The sequence below is a fragment of the Balaenoptera physalus genome (assembly GCF_965194825.1).
Source record: "Balaenoptera physalus genome assembly, chromosome: 2".
NCBI classification, from domain to species: Eukaryota; Metazoa; Chordata; class Mammalia; order Artiodactyla; family Balaenopteridae; genus Balaenoptera; species Balaenoptera physalus.
Window position 1 is genome coordinate 117,223,345 of NC_138883.1, and position 23,491 is coordinate 117,246,835.

At 36.8% G+C, this 23,491-nt stretch overlaps 1 protein-coding gene across 11 annotated transcripts in view; it reads left to right on the forward strand.

Moving 5' to 3' along the window:
* NEO1 (neogenin 1) overlaps positions 1-23,491 on the forward strand; it is a 247,610-nt gene that overhangs the window by 82,825 nt on the left and 141,294 nt on the right. For all 11 annotated transcript variants that reach the window (XM_082443646.1, XM_082443644.1, XM_082443653.1 and 8 more), the window contains one exon: positions 10,784-10,920. In XM_082443646.1, the coding sequence (XP_082299772.1) occupies positions 10,784-10,920 (137 nt within the window). The remainder of the gene's footprint in view (positions 1-10,783; positions 10,921-23,491) is intronic.

Here is a 23,491-nt window from a genome sequence, read left to right on the forward strand (position 1 = left end):
CTAGTTGCGGCAAGCGGGGGCCACTCTTCATCGCGGTGCGTGGGCCTCTCACTGTCGCGGCCTCTCTTGTTGCGGAGCACAGGCTCCAGACACGCAGGCTCAGTAGTTGTGGCTCACGGGCCTAGTTGCTCCGCGGCATGTGGGATCTTCCCAGATCAGGGCTCGAACCCGTGTCCCCTGCATTAGCAGGCAGATTCTCAACCACTGCGCTACCAGGGAAGCCCTATCATTAATTTTAAGACCTCTTTGAAAATGAATATTTTAAAACATTTCCATGGCTTTTATAAATGTCTTAAGAATTGATATATTTACTTAATCTTTTGATCAGATTTGTTCAGATCCAAACCAAACATAGGTATTGAAGTGGGGGTGGTGGTGGAAATGTATCCCATTAATTGAGTAGTTTTATTTGAAAGGGGGAGAATTTAGAAAACACAGATGCCAAAGTGCAAGGTGACTGACAGCAAAATGTAATTAGTAATTAAATAATGTTATGTTTTAGTGGAATGATAGATTAGAACCCAGCTGCAAAAGAACAGGTTATAGTTATAAAGATGCTTAATGTTATTACAATTGACAATAGTAGAAAAATTAGAGTATTTAAAAGACAAGTAGAGGACTTCTATTTCTGGGAAGATTGAGTAGTATTTTTCTGTATTCTTCCTGCTAAATACAACTAAAAACTCTGGCCATTATATGTAAAACAAACATAAGAAGACTCTGAAAGGTGGAGAGAGGAAGATTGACTGGCTAGGGGCCTTTAGACCTAAGGAACACCATGATGGTGTGTTCCCTGATTTTTGTTTTTTCCTTGTATGTCCCAGCTTGAGCTGAAGAAGCTGATAACTTGGAAACACCACTAGGCATAAACAGAAAAGCTCTACCAAAGGTGTGCTCTCTCTAGCCAAAAGACCAGGAAAGAGGCAGCCTGGCAAGATAAAAACTGTTAGACTATAATCACTCCTACTCCAGCCAAACACCACATAAGAAACTGTGGCTCCATCCTCTCCCATGCCAGCAAAGGCCAAGTGGGAGGCCTAGACTTCCACCCTCACCAGGTTGTAATGAGGTCTCCCATCCTCCCTGCTATATGGTGTCAGAGGCTAAGTAGAGAGCCAAGATTTTCATCCCAACTGGGAAGTATTGAGGCCCCCACCCCTGCTGTATCAGTGGAGACACACGGGGAGCCTGGACTTTTATCCCACCTGGCAATAAGAGGCACTCCTTCCCAACTTCTCTTTTCCACTGGAGTGGTATCAGAGGAGGCCTGTGGAGAGTCAGGACTTTCAGCACCATGTAGCATCGACACCCTCTCTTCATGGTGTCATTGGATGCCGTGTGGGGAACAGTAATGAGTTACTCTTACTGCACCCAGCCAGGGGGGCAGTATCAGTGGAGGCCTGGTGAGGAGCCAGAACTCCCAACCCTGCTCAGGGGTAAAGAGGAGTCCCCCCTTCCCCCTCAGGTATCAGTGGAGACTGAGTGTAGAACCTGGACTTCTACCTCCACCTGACATAATGAGGTGGCACCTCCCCTTTCCTCTGGGTGTCAGAAGAAGCCAGCTGAAAACAAAAGGTTTAGTAAAATCCAGAGTCTCATAATATGATGCCCCAAATATCCAGATTTCAGTTGAAAATCACTCATTCATACCAAGAACGAGGAAAATCTCAAAAGAGAAAAGACAGTCAATTGATGCCAACACTGAGATGACAGGTCTTTGAATTACCTGACAGAGATTTTTAAAGCACCCTTAGGTAGGTTTATTCCTAGGTATATTATTCTTTTTGGTGCAGTGATAAATGGGAGTGTTTCCTTAATTTCTCTTTCTGATTTTTCATTGTTAGTGTATAGGAATGCAAGAGATTTCTGTGCATTAATTTTGTATCCTGCTACATTCATTGATTAGCTCTAGTAGTTTTCTGGTGGCATCTTTAGGATTTTCTATGTATAGTAACATGTCATCTGCAAACAGTGACAGTCTTACTTCTTTTCCAATTTGGATTCCTTTTATCTCTTTTTCTTCTCTGATTGCTGTGGCTGAAACTTCCAAAACTATGTTGAATAATAGTGGTGAGAGTGGGCACCCTTGTATTGTTCCTGATCTTAGAGGAGGCAAAAGACGTGTATGCAGAAAACTGTAAGACACTGATGAAAGAAATCAAAGACGATATAAACAGATGGAAAGATATACCATGTTCTTGGATTGGAAGAATCAACATTGTGAAAATGACTATACTACCCAAAGCAATCTACAGATTCAATGCAATCCCTATCAAATTACTGATGACATTTTTCACAGAACTAGGACAAAAAATTTTATAATTCGTATGGAAACACAGAAGACCACAGATAGCCAAAGCAATCTTGAGAAAGAAAAATGGAGCTGGAGGAATCAGGCTCCTTGACTTCAGACTGTACTACAAAGCTACAGTAATCGAGACAGTATGGTACTGGCACAAAAAACAGAAGTATAGATCAATGGAACAAGATAGAAAACCCAGAGACAAACCCACACACATATGGTCACCTTATCTTTGACAAAGGAGGCAAGAATATACAATAGAGAAAAGGCAGCCTCTTCAATGAGTGGTGCTGGGAAAACTGGACAGCTACATGTAAGAGAATAAAATTAGAACACTTCCTAACACCATACACAAAAATAAACTCAAAATGGATTAAAGGCCTAAATGTAAGGTCAGACACTGTCAAACTCTTAGAGGAAAACGTAGGCAGAACACTCTTTGACATAAACCACAGGAAGATCTTTTTTGACCCACTTCCTAGAGTAACGGAAATAAAAACAAAAATAAACAAATGGGACTTAATAAAATTTAGAAGCTTTTGCACAGCAAAGGAAACCATAAACAAGAGGAAAAGACAACCCTCAGAATGGGAGAAGATATTGCAAATGAAACAACAAAGGATTAATCCCCAGAACATACAGGCAGCTCATGCAACTCAGTGTCTCAAAAACAACCCAATCCAAAAATGGGCGGAAGACCTAAATAAACATTTCTCCAAAGTAGACATACAGGTTGTCAACAAACACATGAAAAGATGCTAAACATCAATAATCATTAGAGAAATGCAAATCAAAACTACAATGAGGTATCACATCACACCGGTCAGAAGGGCCATCATCAAAAAATCTGCAAACAATAAATGCTGGAGAGGGTGCAGAGAAAAGGGAACCCTCTTGCACTGTTGGTGGGAATTTAAATTGATACAGCTACTATGGAGAACAGTATGGAGGTTCCTTAAGAAACTAAAAATAGAACTACCATATGACCCAGCAATCCCACTACTGGGCATATACCATAATTCAAAGAGTTACATGTACCACAGTGTTCACTGCAGCACTGTTTACAATAGCCAGGACACGGAAGCAACCTAAATGTCCATCGACAGATTAATGGATAAAGAAGATGTGGAACATATATACAATGGAATATTACTCAGCCATAAAAAGGAACAAAATTGAATTATTTGTAATGAGGTGGATGGACCTAGAGTCTGTCATACAGAGTGAAGTAAGTCAGAAAGATAAAACCAAATACTGTATGCTAACGCACATATATGGAATCTAAAAAAACGGTACTGATGAACCTAGTCACAGGGCAGGAATAAAGATGCAGACGTAGAAACGGACTTGAGGACCCGGGATGCGGGGGGGCAGAGGGGAAGCTGGGATGAAGTGAAAGAGTAGCATTGACATATATACACTACCAAGTGTGAAATGGATGGCTAGTGGGAAGCTGCTGCATAGCACAGGGAGATCACCTTGATGCTTTGTGATGATCTAGAGGGGTGGGATAGGGAGGGTGGGAGGGAGGCTCAAAGGAGGGGGATATGGGGATATATGTATACATACAGCTGATTCACTTTGTTGTACAGCAGAAACTAACACAACATTGTAAAGTAATTATACTCCAATATAAATGGAACTAAATGGAAAATTTTGAACAAAGACAGTAACCAAAATAAAGAAAAATTCAATAGATGAGCTCAGCAAGAGACTGATGGGACAGAGGAAAGAATCAGTGGACTGGAAAAAAAAGGGAGAAGACACAAATGATCAGTATTAGGACTGAACCAGGAATGCCACTACAGACCCTGCAAACATCAAAAGGATAATAAGGGAATACTATACACAACTATACATCATGTAAGTTTGATGACTTAGACAAACCATTTCCTCTAACACACAAACTACCACATCTAACCCAATATGAAATAGATAAATTGAGTAACCCTCTTACTCTTAAGTAGATTAAATTTGTAATTTTAAAACCCTCCCAAAAGTCTGCAAGTCCAGATAGTTTTATTGGAGAATTCTACCAGTGTTTAAAGAATTAAAACCAATTCTACACAATCTTTTCGGAAAATAGAAGAGAAGGAATTGAAGCTATTATTACCCTGATAACAAAACCAGAGTAAGATAGTACAAAAAGGAAACACAACAGACTAGTATCCCCCATGAATATGAACATAAAAATTCTTAACAAAATATTAGCAAATAGAATTCAGCAATAAATAAAAAGTTATATGTACTATAAGTGTGGTTTGTTCCAGGGATGCAAGGCTGACTTAGTATCCCCGAATTAATCAGTACAATCCACCAGAATTAAAGAAAAAAAAGAAAAACCTAAACCCAATCAGATTAATCAGTGGAGAAAAAGCTACTGACAAAATTCAACACCCATTCATTATGTTAAAAAAAAAAAAACCCTTAGAAAAATAACTTCAGAGCATCTACAAAAACCTACAACTAACATTATACTTAATGGCAAACGACAGTACTTCCCCATTAAGATGAGGAACCAGTTAAGGAAGTTCACCATCACAGTGCTGGAAGTTCTAGCCAGTTCAATAAGACAAAAAAAAAAGGCATATAGATCAGAAAGAAAGACATATAATAGTCCCTATTTGCAGATATGTTTATGTAGAAAATCCTAAGGAATCCACAAAACTTACAACTAAGAAGTGAGTTCAATAATGTCACAAGATACAAGATAAACATAAAAATCAATTGTATTTCTGTATTCTAGTAATGAACATGTGAACACAAATTGCAAATACAGTAGCATTTGCAGTCACTCACATCTTAAGTGTCAATTAACAAAACTTGTTAAATTTGTATACTAAAAACTATGAAATGCTAAAGAAAGAAATCAAAGAAGAGCTAAATAAATGGAGAAACATACCATGTCCATGGATTAGAAGACTCAGCATAGTAAAAATGTCAGTTCTCTTCAAATTTATATACAGGTTAACTCAATTCTTGTCAAAATCCCAATAAGACTTTTTGTAAATATAGATAAAATTATTCTAAAATTTATATGGAAAAGCAAAGGAACTAGAGTAGTTAAAACAGTTTTTGTTTTGTTTTGTTTTTTATTAATTTATTTATTTATTTTTGGCTGTGTTGGGTCTTCATTTCTGTGTGAGGGCTTTCTCTAGTTGCGGCAAGCGGGGGCCACTCTTCATCGCGGTGCATGGGCCTCTCACTATCGTGGCCTCTCGTTGTGGAGCACAGGCTCCAGATGCGCAAGCTCAGTAGTTGTGGCTCACGGGCCTAGTTGCTCTGCGGCATGTGGGATCTTCCCAGACCAGGGCTCGAACCCGTGTCCCCTGCATTAGCAGGCAGATTCTCAACCACTGCTCCACCAGGGAAGCCCAAAACAGTTTTTTTTTTTAAAGTGGGAAGAATCAGTCTATTTGATTTTAAGAATTACTATGTATCTACAGTAATCAAATCTATATGGTGTTTATGGAAAGATAGACCGATATATCAGTGGGATAAAATAGAGAATCCAGATATAGATCCATACAAAAATTTCCAACTAATTTTTGACAAAGATGCAAAAGCAATTCAGTGGAGGAAAAGTAGCCTTTTCAACAAATGCTACTGGAATAACTGGACACCCATCCATAGACAAAAACTTGAACCTCAAGCTGAGTCTCATACGTTATGTAAAAAATTAACTCAGAATAGATCATGGACCTAAATGTAAAATATGCAACATGAAATTTTAGAAAAGAAACATAAGAGAAAATCAGGATCAAGGCCTAGGCAAAGAGTTCTTAGATTTTACGCCAAAAGCACAATCTATAAAAGGAAAAATTGAAACTGGATTTCATCAAAATTAAAACCTTTTGCTCTGTGAAAGACCCTGTTAAGAGGATGAAAAGATAACCTACAGAGTGGAGAAGATATTTGCAAACCACATCTCTAACAAAGCAGTATTATCTAAAATGTGTAAAGATGTCTCAAAACTCAGTATTAAAAAAAGCATACAATTGAATTAGAACATGGACAGAAGGTACGGATAGGTGGTTCACCAAAAAAGATGTACAGAGGGCAAATAAGCACAAGAAAAGTTGTTTAACGTCATTAGCCATTAAGGAACTGCAAATTAAGACTACAAGATATCACTACATACCTATCAGAATAGCTAAAATTTTTTTAAAAGTGACAATACCAAATGCTGTCAAATATGTGGAGAAACAGGATCACTCTGACATTGGTGGTAGGAATGTGAAATGGTACAGCCACTCTGAAAAACTGTTCGGCAGTTTCTGAAAAAATATGTTGCAACTGCCATATGACCTAACATTTTACATTCTTGGGCATTTATCCCATAGAAATGAACTTATGTTCACACAGAAACCTGTACATGTATATTTATAGCAGCTTTATTCATAATAGCCCCAAACTAGAAACAACCCAGATGTCCTTCACTGAGTGAATGGTTAAACAAACGATGTCTATCCATACTATGGAATTACTCTTAAGCAATAAAAGGAATGATAATTGCAACAGTCTGGATGAATCTCCAGAGAATTATACTGAGTGGAAAAAGCCAATCCCCCGAGGTTACATATTGTATGACTATTTACGTAACATTCTTCTTGAAATGACAAAATTATTGAAATGGAGAACGGATTAGTGATTGCCAGGGTTAATGAGGAGGTGGTAGAGGGAGGGAGGTGGGTGTGGCTGTATGTAAAAGGACAATATGAGGGATCCTTGTGGTGGTGGAAATGTCAGTCTCCTGGTAGTAGTTTTTGTTTGTTTGTTTGTTTATGTTTTTTGTTTGTTTTTTAATCAGTCATCAATTTTATACACATTGCTGTATACATGTCAATCCCAATCGCCCAATTCAGCACACCACCATCCCCACCCCACTGCAGTTTTCCCCCCTTGGTGTCCATACGTTTGTTCTCTACATCTGTGTCTCAACTTCTGCCCTGCAAACCGGTTCATCTGTACCATTTTTCTAGGTTCCACATACATACGTTAATATACGATATTTGTTTTTCTCTTTCTGACTTACTTCACTCTGTATGACGGTCTCTAGATCCATCCACGTCTCAACAAATGACTCAATTTCATTCCTTTTTATGGCTGAGTAATATTCCATTGTATATATGTACCACAACTTCTTTATCCATTCGTCTGTTGATGGGCATTTAGGTTGCTTCCATGACCTGGCTGTTGTAAATAGTGCTGCAATGAACATTCAGTGCATGTGTCTTTTTGAATTATGGTTTTCTCTGGGTATATGCCCAGTAGTGGGATTGCTGGGTCATATGGTAATTCTATTTTTAGTTTTTTAAGGAACCTCCATAGTGGCTGTATCAATTTACATTCCCACCAACAGTGCAAGAGGGTTCCCTTTTTTCCACACCCTCTCCAGCATTTGTTGTTTGTAGATTTTCTGGTGATGCCCATTCTAACTGGTGTGAGGTGATACCTCATTGTAGTTTTGATTTGCATTGCGCCACCAGGGAAGCCCCCTGGTTGTAGTTTTACTAGATGTTACTGTTGAGGGAAACTAGGTAAAGGGTACATGAGATCTCTTTGTATTATTTCTTAGTACTTCATGTGAGTCTACAGTTACCTCAAAATAAAAAGTTTAAAGAAAAAAAAAATGAGAGCATATAAGATTAGCTTTCACCTACCCTTCCTTTCCTGCTGTTTTAGAGGAAGAGGGTGTGTAAGAAGTCCTTTTGTGCTCTCGATATTATTATTTTCCATTCTCTCCAGGGAAATGTCTGTTTCTAATTTCCTGGCAAGTTCTTTTGGTATACCATTTTGTAGAATTACCATTTTTTATGTCTGTCTTTCCCACTCAGTTGTGTGACAGTACTGATTTTGTTTTTGTTCACTGCAGTATCCCAGCTGCTACCTGACATATATAGGCACACCAATAAATAATTGTTAAATGAATGATAATCCCTCTCCTTAACTTCATCATCCAGCTTTTTAAGAGTGGTCATTACTTTATGCCTTCTCTTTACCCCTGTTGTTACTGCCATAATTCATCCTCTTTAATTCTGAACCATTACACTAACTTTACAACTTCTAATCTTTTCCCTACTCCTCTTGTTTCCTCACTAAATCTGATCTTGTTATTGATCTGCTCAAAAGCCTTTCCCTTTTGCTAAAGAAATGTCTCCTGAGCACAGCGGTCCCCAACCTTTTTAGCACCAGGGGACTGGTTTCGTGGAAGACAGTTTTTCCACGGACCAGGGAGGGCGGGGCGGGGGGATGGTTCAGGGGTAATGCAAGCAACGGGGGGGGATGGTTCAGGGGGTAGTGCAAGCGATGGGGAGCAGCAGATGAAGCTTCGCTTGCTCACCCGCCCCTCACCTCCTGCTGTGCGGCCCGGTTCCTAACAGGCCACGGACCGGTACTGGTCCCGGTCCTGGTCTGCAGCCCGGGGGTTGGGGACCCCTGCCTTAGCACACCAAGCTCTCCTCAACTGACCCCCGGCTACTCAGAGACACATATATACATACACTCCTGTGTCCAGCAACACTCAGTTTGGGTCCATTGACCATGATTGCTTTTTCACTTATTGTTTCTGTTGCCTGCATTTTTGAATTTTGGAGCTTTAAAAGCTTGATTGCCATTTTAGTATAAGCCACCATATGTTAGGTGAACAAGTTAAGTGCATTCTGATAAGCTAGTGGACGTTCTTCCTCCCAGCCTTCTTTTAAGGGAAGTAAAATAAGCTCCATTAAGAAAGATTGACTTCTCTTGTACTTGTACTCAGTTATGGCAAATATGAGGCATAGCAAGTGTCAGGAATATTTTTTAGTGTAACTATTAGATATAAATTGCTATACCTCAATTTCAAAAGTACCATACCAACTAGTGTTTCAAATTATGTTCCTCTCAGCTGGGTATCATATGTGTATAGTGCTGGTTTCCCTTTTGTGAACATTGTTTTCCATTTATGAAACTTAGTTGTGATTTTGTCCAAGAGTAATATGTAGGATATTAATTTTTGTAAATTTATTTTGTGAGGCACCCAAACCCTGTCTTATCTCTGTTTCTTTTATCCCAGTCATTCTTGCTTTCTTCCATTATATGTTGTCTTGCTTCTCTATCACATAAAGTTGTAACTTGAGGGTATAATTAAGATAGTTCACATTGGAAGGCCGCTTGATAAAGTTTAGTCATGATCTTGCAGGGTATTTCTTAGAGAAGTCACCAAATCTGATTCTGGTTTTCCTTTCTTTGTCCAGAAACTTAATCTTGCCTATCAGATTCAGGAAGACTAATTACCCGAACCCACAGTGTACTGAAACTTAGGCCAAGATAGCACTTTACTTACAATGAGAATTATTAAGTGTGGCACAGACTGAATAGTCGTTTCCTCTGACTTTTTTCCCTGTCAAGAATTCCATATGAAAAACCAAATTGTAATCAGAACTTTTTTGTTGAGCATAGATACAGACAGGAAATATAACAATATTAAGATTTGAGAGAGAAATCTACCTATGAAAATCAGTTAGATGTAGAACCTCAAAGTAAAAATAAAATTGTAACTCTCTAAAATCTCCAAATTTAACTAAACTTATTCACTTTATAAAAATTTCATCAGAATGTTGGTTTGTGATTTCTTCCTTGATGTTATAGGATCATTTGGCTTTCTTTTTAAATATTCTCTTTGAGGGAGAGAAAAAGGGAAGGAGGGAGTGGGGAGAGGAAATGAGATTTTCTTCTGGTAGTTATTTTCCTTTCCAAGGATAACTTCAAATAATATATAATACATCTCAATGTTACATATAGCAAAATTCCTTTATAAAAATACTTTACCTGTACAAAGATAAAAAATACATATTTTCTTTAAATAGACTTAAGTCACTCTGTAGAGCTGGGTTAGTAATGATCAGCATCCTTGTTGTTAATGGCGTGATGGTGGCTGGTTCATGCCCAGCTACCACACCCAGGAAGCTGCTCTTTGGCAACTGTTCTCTCTCCCTTCCCTTCCTCTTTTCCTCCCTTTCCTAGCCAAGCCACCATCGGAAACTTTCAGTAGGCACTGTGACCCCATGACTTACTGTTTCTGATATGACATTTGCCCTCTCTGTTAGTCATTTGAGTATGGCATAGGTGTGGTGGTGTGACTCTCAGATTGATACCAGACTTGAAAATTACATAATTTGCCAAAAAAAACACTGGGCAGAGTAAAGAAGCAGAGATGGATTGTGGGGAGTGGAATTGGTCACAAAAATGGTATCCCTTTGGGAATAATTAAAGTGTCAGAGATAATTCATTGTAACATTTTGATTTGTATTTGTGATATTTATGCATGCAAAATATGAGCAAAGCAAATTGGACTAAATTAAATTCTGATATTTTATGTTGGTCTCAGTCCATCTATAGCTGTATAAATAATACTGTCTAAGTGTTTTATCTGTTTTATGTGGAGTGTTTTTCAGATATTATTTTCCTGGTTCTGAAATGTATCAATATTTTTTAATGCAGCTCTGAAAGATTGGTATTGCTGGCAGGTGGTAGTCTGGAGATCAGTGATGTCACCGAGGCTGATGCTGGCACTTATTTTTGTATAGCTGATAATGGAAATGAGACAATTGAAGCTCAAGCAGAGCTTACAGTACAAGGTATGCAAATATTTCCTTTATAAATTTTAAAAATCCTATATACTTTATGGGTTTGTAATTGTTAAACGTTAATGTGGAAGAGGCAATACTCCATAATAGTTAAGAGTAAGTGGGCTACTTGAGTTCAAATGCTGGGTCTTATACTTCCTAGCTATATAACTATAGGAAATTTACTTCTCTGAGCTTCATTTTTCTCATCTGTAAAGTGGAAATAATAAGAGTACCTACCTCATTGGAGTTGTTTTCAGGACTAGAAGAGTAATGCTTGTAAAACTCCCAGAATAGTGACTAGAATATGGTAAAAGCTCAAAGTTAGTTATTGTTGTTATTATCTGTAGTGTATGGTAGGGAAGGGTGTGATCTATGGCATCTGGAAGGTTCAGTTCATTTTTCTTGTCTCAAAAATGCTTTCTCTTTCTCTTTCTCTGACCCAGAACCACATATCCTAAGCATTGGTGTTCCCTCCTTTAGGGTGAATAGATCTCCTAGGAAGGAGTGCACTGTGACTCTCAACATAACACCTGTTTGATTTGATGATTTCTTTCTTTTCAACTAATGCTGACCATTGCAGCATCTCCCTTATAGGTTCTCTGATTTGGAAGTCAAAGAAAATGACCGTGGCATGTACACATAATCTCCCCATCTCCCTTGTTCTTCCTCCATATGGAAATGTACCCTCAGAGGAACATTTGCTCTCTCTCCTATGAATTGTCTGCAAATCTGTCTTTGTTTCAAATAAAAATCTTTAAGATCTTCTCTGTTACTTTTAGGGAAATCCAACACTGCTTGGATATGTAGAGGTATATATTAACTCATGATATTCATTATCAAGTTGTCTCAAAGTGTATTGTATTTGATAGAATACTTCCTGATACATGGTTTGCGGTGATCTCGTGTTTTATATGAAGGTTTCTTTCTCTTGGTACATTTTGTGGGTTTCAGAGTGGAAAGTAGTCACATTCCTACTCTGTTTGATAGGAATTGGGGAGCACATTCTGTGCTGGCAGAGGCATAGAATGTTTATATTCTGTATTGCTATTTGTGGGTGGATTCATAATCTCTGAAAAATCAAAAGAGCAGGCCTTAGAGTTCATATAACTGTTACCTCACTTGAGCTCAACCATTGCTCTGGCTAGATAGAAAGTAGGATTAGACCAGCGGTAGAATGACCGATTTCTTTACCTCTATGTAAATGGAACTGGACAAGTAAAATATTAGTGAACTCCCTCTTACTTGGCTTCTGTGCCTCCCTTGGTGGATGTTTTCTCTTTTTGTTTTTTTTTGTTAGTCAGGTTCTTGGCCTGATACTCTCTCCATTTTTCTACCTGTGCCTCAGTTTCCTCCAAAGTAAGGTACCTTTTTATTAGCCTCAAATGGGAGGCATAGTGTCTGCCATATGTATTAGTTACATTTGTCCATGCAGTGAATTTCTACTCTTTGTTTTTATTCATTGTATGGAATCTAATTAAGACTCTGTCTATTAGCTTAATTAACTGCAGTTTTTAGTTACAGGATAACACATACATCTGGTACTTTGTATCCTGTTCCATCTTATCATCTGTGCCTAAAGAAAATGCCCTTTAAGTGAATACATTCTAGAAAACTGAGAAAAGAATAAGAGTGAAGAAACCCAGACATTAAAATTAAATAACCTTCTCTAATCAAAACAGCATGGCATTGGCCCAAGAATAGACTAGACAATAGAAAGGAATAAAATCCAGCTGTTACAAGTAATTATGGAACTTTAAAATATTATCAAAGTGGTACTTCAATTCAGAGGGAAAAAGTGTTTTATTTATTAAAGGGTATTGGTACAAAAGACTTTTAAGTGGAAGGAAATAAAGTTGGATCTCTACTTCAATTCAAAGGTCTAAATGTGAAAAGGTGAAGAATATATGGGATAGCGTTTGTATTATCTCTGATGGGAGAGACTATCTTAGGAAAAAGAGAAAATGGCATGTCAAGCAAAAACCAACAAATTCTGACAACATACACATTTTTTAAAAAGTTATAGGAAAACCCTGTGCAGATGATAGACTGGGAGAAAATATTTGTAACACATAACTGAGAAAGGGTCAGAATCATTAAAATAAAGAGACCTTTCAGAAAGAGATTTTTTTAAAAAGAAATAACCTAAAGAAAGCTGATAAAGACTGCCAACAGGCAGTTCACAGGAGTTTATTAGCTATTTGCATTTCTTCATCAGTAGATAGTCAGTTTTACTAGCAGTCAGAAAAATACAAATTTAAAAGATACCATTTTCCCCACCATCATATTGGCAAAAATTAAAAAGATTTTGACCTTCAGAGAATGTGGTGTGGTGCTCAGAACTGAAAAGTATTACTGATACCATGTCACCAGTACAGAACAGAGCGAAAACATCACCTCCTTGCTACTAGATGTTGTATTCCACAATACAATTTAAGGTTGAACTAGCTTTTTTGATACCCTTATTTTAGGGAGCAACCAAATTCATTTACTTACCAAGTCTTATCAGTAGTCCACCAACTCTTTCTTTTCCTCCCCAGCCTCAATTGGGGAGAATGTCTAAGGTTCTATGTTAGGTCCTTCCATTTTTGCCTGCTATTGAAATAGCAGCCTATCTGCGAACTTCTCTGTATCTAACATAGTTTCAGATTGGCTTGAGGCTAATAGTTGTACATATGTGTTTGAGAGTGTCTGCCATGATTTTGATTTTCAGTAGATGACTGGGGAACTCTGGTGCTTAAAAATATCTCAAGGTCAAAAATCTTAGACCAATAGAAGAGTTTTGGTTGTTTTTTATTTCACCCAGAAGTTTACACCTAATGCTTTATAAGTCTGTGGTTGATGAATATTTAGAAAACATAAGTAAAAGGTGTTTTCAAAGGTATGAAGCTAGAGATGGCATAAGATCTCTATCTATGAAAGAATTACTCTCTAAACTAGATGCCCCAGGTAGCTTTTTTGGTGGTAAGATGTTCTATTAAATATTAACTTTTCATTCATCTGCTTGCCAGAAATCTTTGAACTGGGTTGGGAGTGGTTGAAATTGAGCAAGACTTCTACACCTTTGATGAAGAAAGTAGTTTCTAGGCTGGTTTCCATTTTCTGTCAAATTAATTCTAGCTGTTGACTCCCTCACCCAAAATCAACTCTGAAGAACCTAGAGGAGTGAGAGGGAATTATGGGGAGACTGAGGCACTATGAACCTGTATGTGTTTATGGATGAGTGAAAGATGGTTTGTGGGGGTGGTGGCTGCAGCCTGGGATGAAGGACTGCCAGCGGTAACAGTGAGAAAGTAGATTGGAAGGAGGCTGTTAAATTTTATCTTACTTGCTGGTGTTGCCTTGAGACTATCTTTGCCTGTCTTTTCACAGCAGAAATGAACAGGAATGGCCCAGGCTTCCATGTCCATTCAAAAGGTCTACTGGGGCTCTGATGGCATTAATGAAACTGGTATGGCCTGATTGCCCTTAGGGGATCACTTTTCAACTTTTTCCCCTACACTGCCTCCAAACTCCCAGATTGGTAGGTTTTAACCTAGGAAGACTCTGAGGCCAGTGCTATTTCTACCTAAGAATTTAAATATGAAACCTTGACCAGAGGAGTTACCTGTGGAATGCCCAGCAAATTGGAATGAAAAACAGTAGTTCTGAGGTCCTTAGGGCTCTTTGCTCCAGGGCTTATCCTCCTACAGTTAGGGCCTGGTGACCATGCAGTGGCTGGTACACCAGAAGAACATTAGTTTATAGCCAAACTACTCCCCTGAATTGTACAGCTGCTCTCAGAGAAAGACAACCAAGTGAATAACATATACCATCTGATGGAGAATTAGTGGAAAAATTGACCAAGAATTTAAAATAAGCATGATAAATACATTTAAGGAGATAAGAAAGATATTAGCAATATAATGCAAGAACTAGAAAGTGTGAAAACAGAACCAAGTAGAAATATTAGGTATGAAAAATGTAGTGAAGATAAAGAACACGGTAGACTGAGTAATAGTCTAAGGTATACAGCTGATGAACAGACTCCTGAGTTGGAAGATTACATTGAGAAACTCTTAAGAACATAGCATTAAATGAGAGAATGCATAGAATAAAAGCCAAGGGATGTGAAAGTTAGATGTAGAAGGGCTTGTATCCAGATAAATAGGAATCCTAGAGGAGATATGAAATAAAAAGAGAGAAAGAAATATTTGAAGAAATAATTAAGATAAATTTCTCAGAATTAAAGATTAATGGAAGACCTTAGAGTGAGAGGGCTTTTAATGACTGCTAAATATTGGAGAGGAGAAAACACTCACCATTAGACTCATTTACAGTGGCTGATAACATCAAAGTCAAAAAGAGCTTCTAAAAGCTCCCAGTGACAAAGAGCAGATCACCTATAAAGGGACAAGAATTAGATTGCACCTAGTGTTGATTTTGAGAGATGTGATTTCAAGAGGATGGTGGAGTAATTTTTTAAAGGTTTAAAGGAAAAGAACATTGAATTCACATAGCATTTATATGTACCCAAAATGTGAGGCGTAGTAAAAATTCTCATCATACAAGACCTAAGAAGGTTTGCTACACAAAAATACACACTGAAAGCACTTTTGGAATGAATACTCAAATAAGAAGAGACACATTCAGGAAAGGCTGTAAGAGATATGGGAGTTTTAAAATGTAGCCCCCAAATTCTTTGAAGTCCCCCTAGTGAGTGCTGGAGTTTATTATGCCCCTTGTCCTTGAATCTGAGTGGGCTTAGAGCTATTTGAATCAATAGAGATATCACATGACTTCTGAGGCTTATAAAAAGCCATGTAGAGTCCTCTTGGTTCTCTTGAAGTTAGTGCTTTCCAGACACTTCCTCTTGGGATCTCCATCTCAGAACCTAGCTACCATGCTGTGTGCAGCCCAAACCACGAGGAAAGCCTACATTGTAGGTGCTCTAATAGACAGCTCCAGCTGAGACCAACTTTCAGGTCATCTAACCAAGGAACCAGACTTGTGAATGAAGAAGTCTTCAGTTGATTTCAGCCCCCAGCTTTCTGTGTCACCCCGAGACATTCAAGTCTTCTTAGACATTGTGGAGCAGAGATAAGCCATCCCTGCTGTGCCCTGTCGTAATTCCTGACCTACAGGATCTGTGAGCATAAGAAAATAATGGTAGTTTTATGCCAATAATGGTTGTTTTATGTTTTGGCGTTTGCTGTGCAGCATTAGTAACTTGGGAACATTCACTATTGTTCTTTTTTAAAAAGGAGAGAAAGTAAAGAAAAAGTATGTTAATGATAGCCCACTACTAAAATTTTTGACAATACCAAGTAGTGGGTGTAGACAGGTGTATGTGTGTTGTTAGGGGAAAGCTAGAAATACTAATATCTGTATACGTATAGATATAAATACTAAGAAATAAAATATGAGTTTGGAACTTAAGGGCAGTTACCACAGAACGAAATAGAATATACATATAACTTTTAAACAGCAGAAGAAAGGTTTATCCAACTGAAAGCACAAAAGGGGGAAAAAATAAACATTGTATACTATAAAGACAAAGTATGAATAAAATGTAGAAATAACTCCCAATATAATGGTAATTAAAATAATGTAAATGGGTCAAACTCATCAATTAAAAGCAGGTTGGATTACAAAAACACCCCAATATGTTGTTTGCAAAGATACACATAAAACTAATAAGACAGTGAGATTTAAAATAAAAGGATGGAAAAGACATAATAGGCAAAACGAAAGAAAGTTGAGGTAGCCATCTAAAAGACAAAAATAGCAGAAGGAACATTTATTCGTAAGAGGAATCATAAATCAAGAAGATATAACACAAAACATATAGTCAACAAATCACAGCAAGATCTTTTTTGATCAACCGCCTAGAGTAATGGAAATGAAAATACAAATAAACAAATGGGACGTAATTAAACTTAGAAGCTTTTGCATAACAAAGGAAACCATAAACCAAACTAAAAGACAACCCTCAGAATGGGAGAAAATATTTGCAAATGAAGCAGCTGACAAGGGATTAATCTCCAAAATATACAGACAACTCATGCACCTCAATATCAAAAGAACAAACAACCCAATCCAAAAATGGGCAGAAGACCTAAATAGACATTTCTCCAAAGAAGATATACAGATTGCCAACAAACACATGAAAGGATGCTCAACATCACTAATCATTAGAGAAATGCAAATCAAAACTACAATGACATATCACCTCACACCAGTCAGAATGGCCATCATCAAAAAGTCTGCAAACAGTAAATGCTGGAGAGAGTGTGGAGAAAAGGGAACCCTCCTACACTGTTGGTGGGAATGTAAATTGGTACACCCACTATGGAGAACAGTATGGAGGTTCCTTAAAAAACTAAAAATAGAGCTACCATATGACCCAGCAATCCCACTCCTAGGCATATATCCAGAGAAAACCATAATTCAAAAGGATGCATGCACCCTTATGTTCATTGCCGCACTATTTACAGTAGTCGGGATGGAAGCAACCTAAATGTCCATCAACAGAGGAATGGATAAAGAAGATGTGTTACATATATACAGGATATATGTAACACACTAGGATATTACTCAGCCATAAAAAGGAATGAAATAGTGCCATTTGCAGAGACGTGGATGGATCTAGAGATTGTCATACAGAGTGAAGTAAGTCAAAGAGAAAAATATCGTATGATATCGCTTATATGTGGAATCTAGAAAAATGGTAGAGATGAACTTATTTGCAAAGCAGAAATAGAGTCAAGATGTATGGTAATTTGCGATTACCAAGGGGGGAAGGGGGGTGGGATGAATTGGGAGATTGGTAATGACATGTATACACTACTGTGTATAAAATAGATAACTAATGAGGATCTACTGTATAGCACAGGGAACTCTACTCAGTGGTCTGTGGTGACCTAAATGGAAAAGAAATCTAAAAAACATGGGATATATGTATGACTGATTCACTTTGCTATACAGCAAGAAACTAACACAACATTGTAAAGCAACTATATTCCAATAAAAAGTAATTAAAAAATAAATAAAAGAAAGCTAAACAAAACTATATAGTCAACATAAATATATATGCAGCCTCAAAATATATGAAACAAAAACTAAATAACAGCTGAGGGAAATAGATAAATCAACAATTGTTAAGAGAGTTTACCATACTCCTCTCAGGAAATGACAGAAGAGACAGAAATGTTTAGGTTGGCCAGAGTTACCTCTACTATTTAATAACATAGTTCTACCAGTACCATAAGAGAAGAAAAAGAAATAATAGTGTTGAAATTGGAAGAAGAGATAAGATTGTTCTGTTGACAGATGATTTGATTGTCTACCTGAAATCACCTACAGAATCAGCAAACTAGTATATAATAGAAAACAACATTGGGCAGGTTTGCCATACAGGATAAATTTATCAAAATCAGAATTATTTCTCTGTACCAGCAATAATCAATAGAAAATATTTAAAAAGAAAACATATTTTAAAATAGGTAAATTTTCAATAGGAAAAAACTATAAAATATCTAGAAATATAACTCACCAAGAATATACAAGACCTTTGTCAAGAAAAATTTAGAACTCTAGTAGAGAACATAGATGATAAATAAATGGCAAAATAGATATTTCATGCTCTTGGATGGGTTGATATAATATTTAAAATGTCATTCATCCTCCCAAATTAATATACATTTGGCATATATTAATCAAGATTCTTTTTTTTATTTATTTTTGGTTGTGTTGGGTCTTCGTTTCTGTGCGAGGGCTTTCTCTAGTTGCGGCGAGTGGGGGCCACTCTTCATCGCGGTGCGCGGGCCTCTCACTATCGCAGCCTCTCTTGTTGCGGAGCACAGGCTCCAGACGCGCAGGCTCAGTAGTTGTGGCTCACAGGCCCAGTTGCTCTGCGGCATGTGGGCTCTTCCCAGACCAGGGCTTGAACCCATGTCCCCTGCATTGGCAGGCAGATTCTCAACCACTGCGCCACCAGGGAAGCCCGAATCAAGATTCTTAGTTGATTTTTTGATGAACCTGGAAGTTTTCTTCTAAAGTGTACATAGAAGAATAAAGGTTTGTGAACTACTGGGTTTGCTATGGAAAGTAAAAAGAGTGGAGAGCTTGCTCTACAAGATACTTAAATGTATTAAAAAGGCACAGTGATTTTTTTTTTTTAAAGAAAGTATTGTCACAGGAACTGAGAAATAGACCAGTGGAAGGAATGAGGAATGGGCTAATTGTTCAGTAAATGGTTTGGGGGGAAATGGCTTCCTAAAATGGAGAGAAAAAAAATTGAATTTCTATGTTACAATGACCATGCAAATGACTTCCATTTGGTTCAATAGTGACTGAAATTTGAAGGGTAAAACTGTAAAGTTAATAGAAGAAAATGTAGGAGAATAACTTTGTCACCTAGGAGCAGGAAAAGATTACTTTGGGTAAAACTTTAGATGCAGAAATCATGACGTAAAACATTGATGACTTTGATCACGTCGCAAATTGATGGTATTTTTCATGAAAGTTCAGGTGATGAAAGAAAAATGAGGAGCAAAGGAAAAGTTAAATATTTGGGTAAATCTAAGTGAATATTGAATATGTAAAATAATAATGTTATATGAGATTTAAAATACAGTACACAAACGTATAAGTCAGGAGTAAGGATACGGAGTTAGTCTTCTAAGGTTCTTAAAATTTCCAGGAAGTGGCGAAAGTACTACTTTATATTAGAGATTAATAAGGCAGGGATGTGTACTGTAATCTCTGTGGGAAGCCTTGAAAGAATAATAGAAGAATCTATAACTAACAAGATAATAGAAGAAGAAAATAAAAATAAAATTAAAAATTCTCCAAAAGAAGGTATGAAAGGAAAGGAAAAGGAACATAGAATAAGATGGACTAATAGAAAGCAAATAGTGGGATGGTAGGTTTAAATACAAATATATCAGTAATTGTAAATGGACTAACAATTCTAATTAAAAGTCAGATTGGAAAGAAATTAAAACCTAACTATGTATTACTTATATGAGAGACACACTAAATATAAGGATACAGAAAATTGAAAATTACAAGGATGGAAAAAGGTAAACCATGCCTAAACTAACTGGAAAAAAGCTGTTGTAGATACCAAGCAAAAAAGCAAGATGCATTATTACAGATAAAGTGGGGCATTTCATATTATTAAGAATTAATATACCAGGAAAATAAAACCATTCTAAGTATGTATTACCTCATAACATAATCTCAAAATGTGAAAGGCAGAAACTGATAGAACTACAAGGAGAAGTAGACGAGACAAACCCACAGTCCTAGTGATAAATTTTAACACACTTCAGTAGCTGATAGGATATGTAGCACAAGGCAAATAAGTACAAACAAAATAACCACAAACAGTTATAATACAGAACTGAACAATACAATTAACGAACTTGACCTTATTGACATTTATAAAATATTGCACCAAACAAATAAACTATGTTTTGTAAGTGCCTGTGAACCGTTACTATTGGGTGGGCCAAAAGGTTCCTTCAGTTTTTTCCATAAGATGACTCTAGTAGCACTTAGATGTCTTCAACTTCATTTGAAACAATTTTGTTAGATTGTATGTGACAGCTGTCACATCAGCGTGCATTTAAAGCAAGACTTATCAAAATTGGTGAATTGTTGTAGAGCCATTTTAATATTAAAGATGGAAGAAAAAAGCAAAATTTTTGGTATATTATGCTTTATTATTTCAAGAAAGGTAAAAACACAACTGAAACACAAAAGAAGATTGTGAAGTGCATGGAGAAGGTTTTGTGACGGATCAAACGTGTCAAAAGTGGTTTGCCAAGTTTCATGCTGGAGATTTCTCGCTGGACAGTGCTCCACGGTCGGGTAGACCAGTTGAAGTTGATAGCGATCAAATCGAAACGATAACTGAGAACAATCAACGTTATACCACACGGGAGATAGCCAACATACTCAAAACATCCAAATCAAGTGTTGAAAATCATTTGTGCCAGTTTGGTTATGCGAATCGCTTTGATGATAGGGTTCCACATAAGTTAAGTGAAAAAATCCTTCTTGACCATATTTCCCCATGGGATTCTCTACTTAAATATAATGAAAATATTCCGTTTTTAAAACAAATTGTGACGGGTGATGAAAGTGGATACTGTACAACAGTGTGGAATGGAAGAGATCGTGGGACAAGCGAAGTGAACCACCACCAACCACACCAAAGGCCGGTCTTCATCCAAAGAAGGTGATGTTGTGTATATGGTGGGATTGGAAGGGAGTCCTCTTATTATGAGCTCCTTCTGGAAAACCAAATGATAATTCCAACAAGTATTGCTCCCAGTTAGACCAACTGAAAGTGGCATTTGCTGAAAAGCATCCGGAATTAGTCAACAGAAAACACATAATCTTCCATCAGGATAATGCAGCAAGACTGCATGTTTCTTTGATGACCAGGCAGAAACTGTTACAGCTTGGCTGGGAAGTTCTGATTCATCTGTCGTATTCACCAGACATTGCACCTTTGGATTTCCATTTATTTTGGTCTTTACAATATTCTCTGTTTTTTTTTAAACATCTTCATTGGAGTATAATTGCTTTACAATGGTGTGTTAGTTTCTACTTTATTACAAAGTGAATCGATGGAAAAAATTTCAGTTCCCTGGAAGACTGTAAAAGGTACCTGGAACAGTTCTTTGCTCAAAAAGATAAAAAGTTTTGGGAAGATGGAATTATGAAGTTGCCTGAAAAATGGCAGAAAGTAGTGGAACAAAAGGGTGAATACGTTGTTCAATAAAGTTCTTGGTGAAAATGAAAAATGTATCTTTTAGTTTTACTTAAAAAACCGAAGGCACTTTTTGGCCCACCCAATAAAATATACCATATACTGACTACAGGACAAATCTTAAATTTGAGAGAATAGAAATTCTATAGATTTGACCGCTGTGGAATTAAGGTTGGAACTAATTACAGAAAAGTGACTTAAAAAAAAAAAGATAAGTTGAAGATCTCCTAGTGTTTGAAACTTAAGTGAATCACTTTGAAATAATCTATGGGTCAGAAATGAAATGATGAAAATTTAAAAATAGGTCATATCTCTGTTAGCTTAACCTTTCAAAACTTAGGGGATGCTTAGAGGAAATTTATAGCCTTAAGTACATATATTAGAAGGGAAGAAATGCTGAAAATTTAGCGATTTAAATATATATCTCAATGAATGGATAAAGAAATTGTGGTATACACACACACAGTGGAATACCACTCAGCCATAAAAAGGAATGAAATAATGCCATTTATAGCAACATGGATGGAGCTAGAGATTATCATACTAGTTGGAGTATGATACAAATGAAATTATTTACAAAATAGAAACTCACAAACATAAGAAAACAAACTTATGGTTACCAAAAGGGAAGGGTGGGGGGAGGGAAAAATTGGAGTTTGGGATTAGCAGATACAGACTTCTCTATATAAAATAGATAATAGATACTGTACTGTATAGCACAGGGAACTATATTCAATATCTCATAATAACCTATAATGGAAAAGAATCTGAAAAAGAATATATATATATTATATATATATGACTGAATCACTTTGTTGTACACCAGAAACTAACACAATATTGTAAATCAACTGTACTTCAATAAAATAAATAAATAAATATCCATCTCAAAAAAGCTTAAAAAAGAATAGCAAATTTCACCCAAAGAAAACAAGTAATCATAAGAGCAAAAATTAATGAAATAGAAAACAAACATTCAAAATAAAGAGTTTCAGCAAAGCCAGAAGTTGATTCTTGTAAAGAATAACAAGACAAGACTTATATAGAACTTGACAAAGGTCTTTATTTAGACCAGGAGTCAGCAAAATACAGCTCGTGGACCAAGTCTGCCAACCCCTTCATTTTATTCAGCCTGTGAACTAAAAATAGTTTATATAGTTTTAAATGATTGAACAATATCAGAAGAATAAAATTTAGTGATATATAAAATTTTATGAAATTCAGATTTTATTGTCCATAAATAAAGCTTTATTGGCACACAGTCACACTCATTTATGTATTGACTGTGGCTGCTTTCATGCTACAGCAAAGGAGTTGAGTAGTTGTGGTGGAGACCACATGGCCCACAAAGCCTAAAATATGTAGTATCTGGCCCTTTTCAGAAAAAGTTTCAACCTCTGATATAGACTATAAAGAACTATAGATCAGTAAGTAAACAAAGACAGATAATCCAGTAGAGAATGGGCAAGACTTGAACAGCTACCTCACAGGTCTCCAGGTGACTATTAAAAATTTGAAAAAGAGGTTCTTATCATTAGTTCTTAGAGAAATATAAAGCCACAGTGAGGTACCACTGTACTCCACCAGAGTGGTTAAAACTCAAGAGACTAACAATACCAGGTGTTGGCTAAGATGAGGAACAATAATGGGGACTCTAATATACTGCTGTTAGGACTATACACTGATTTAATCACTGTTTGGCAGACTCTACTAAAACTGCATACAAACATTATCTTTTACAATGGTTGTATTCCTAGGAGTATACTCATCAGAAGTATATAACTATATGCATCAAAAAACATGCATGATCTACCAAAT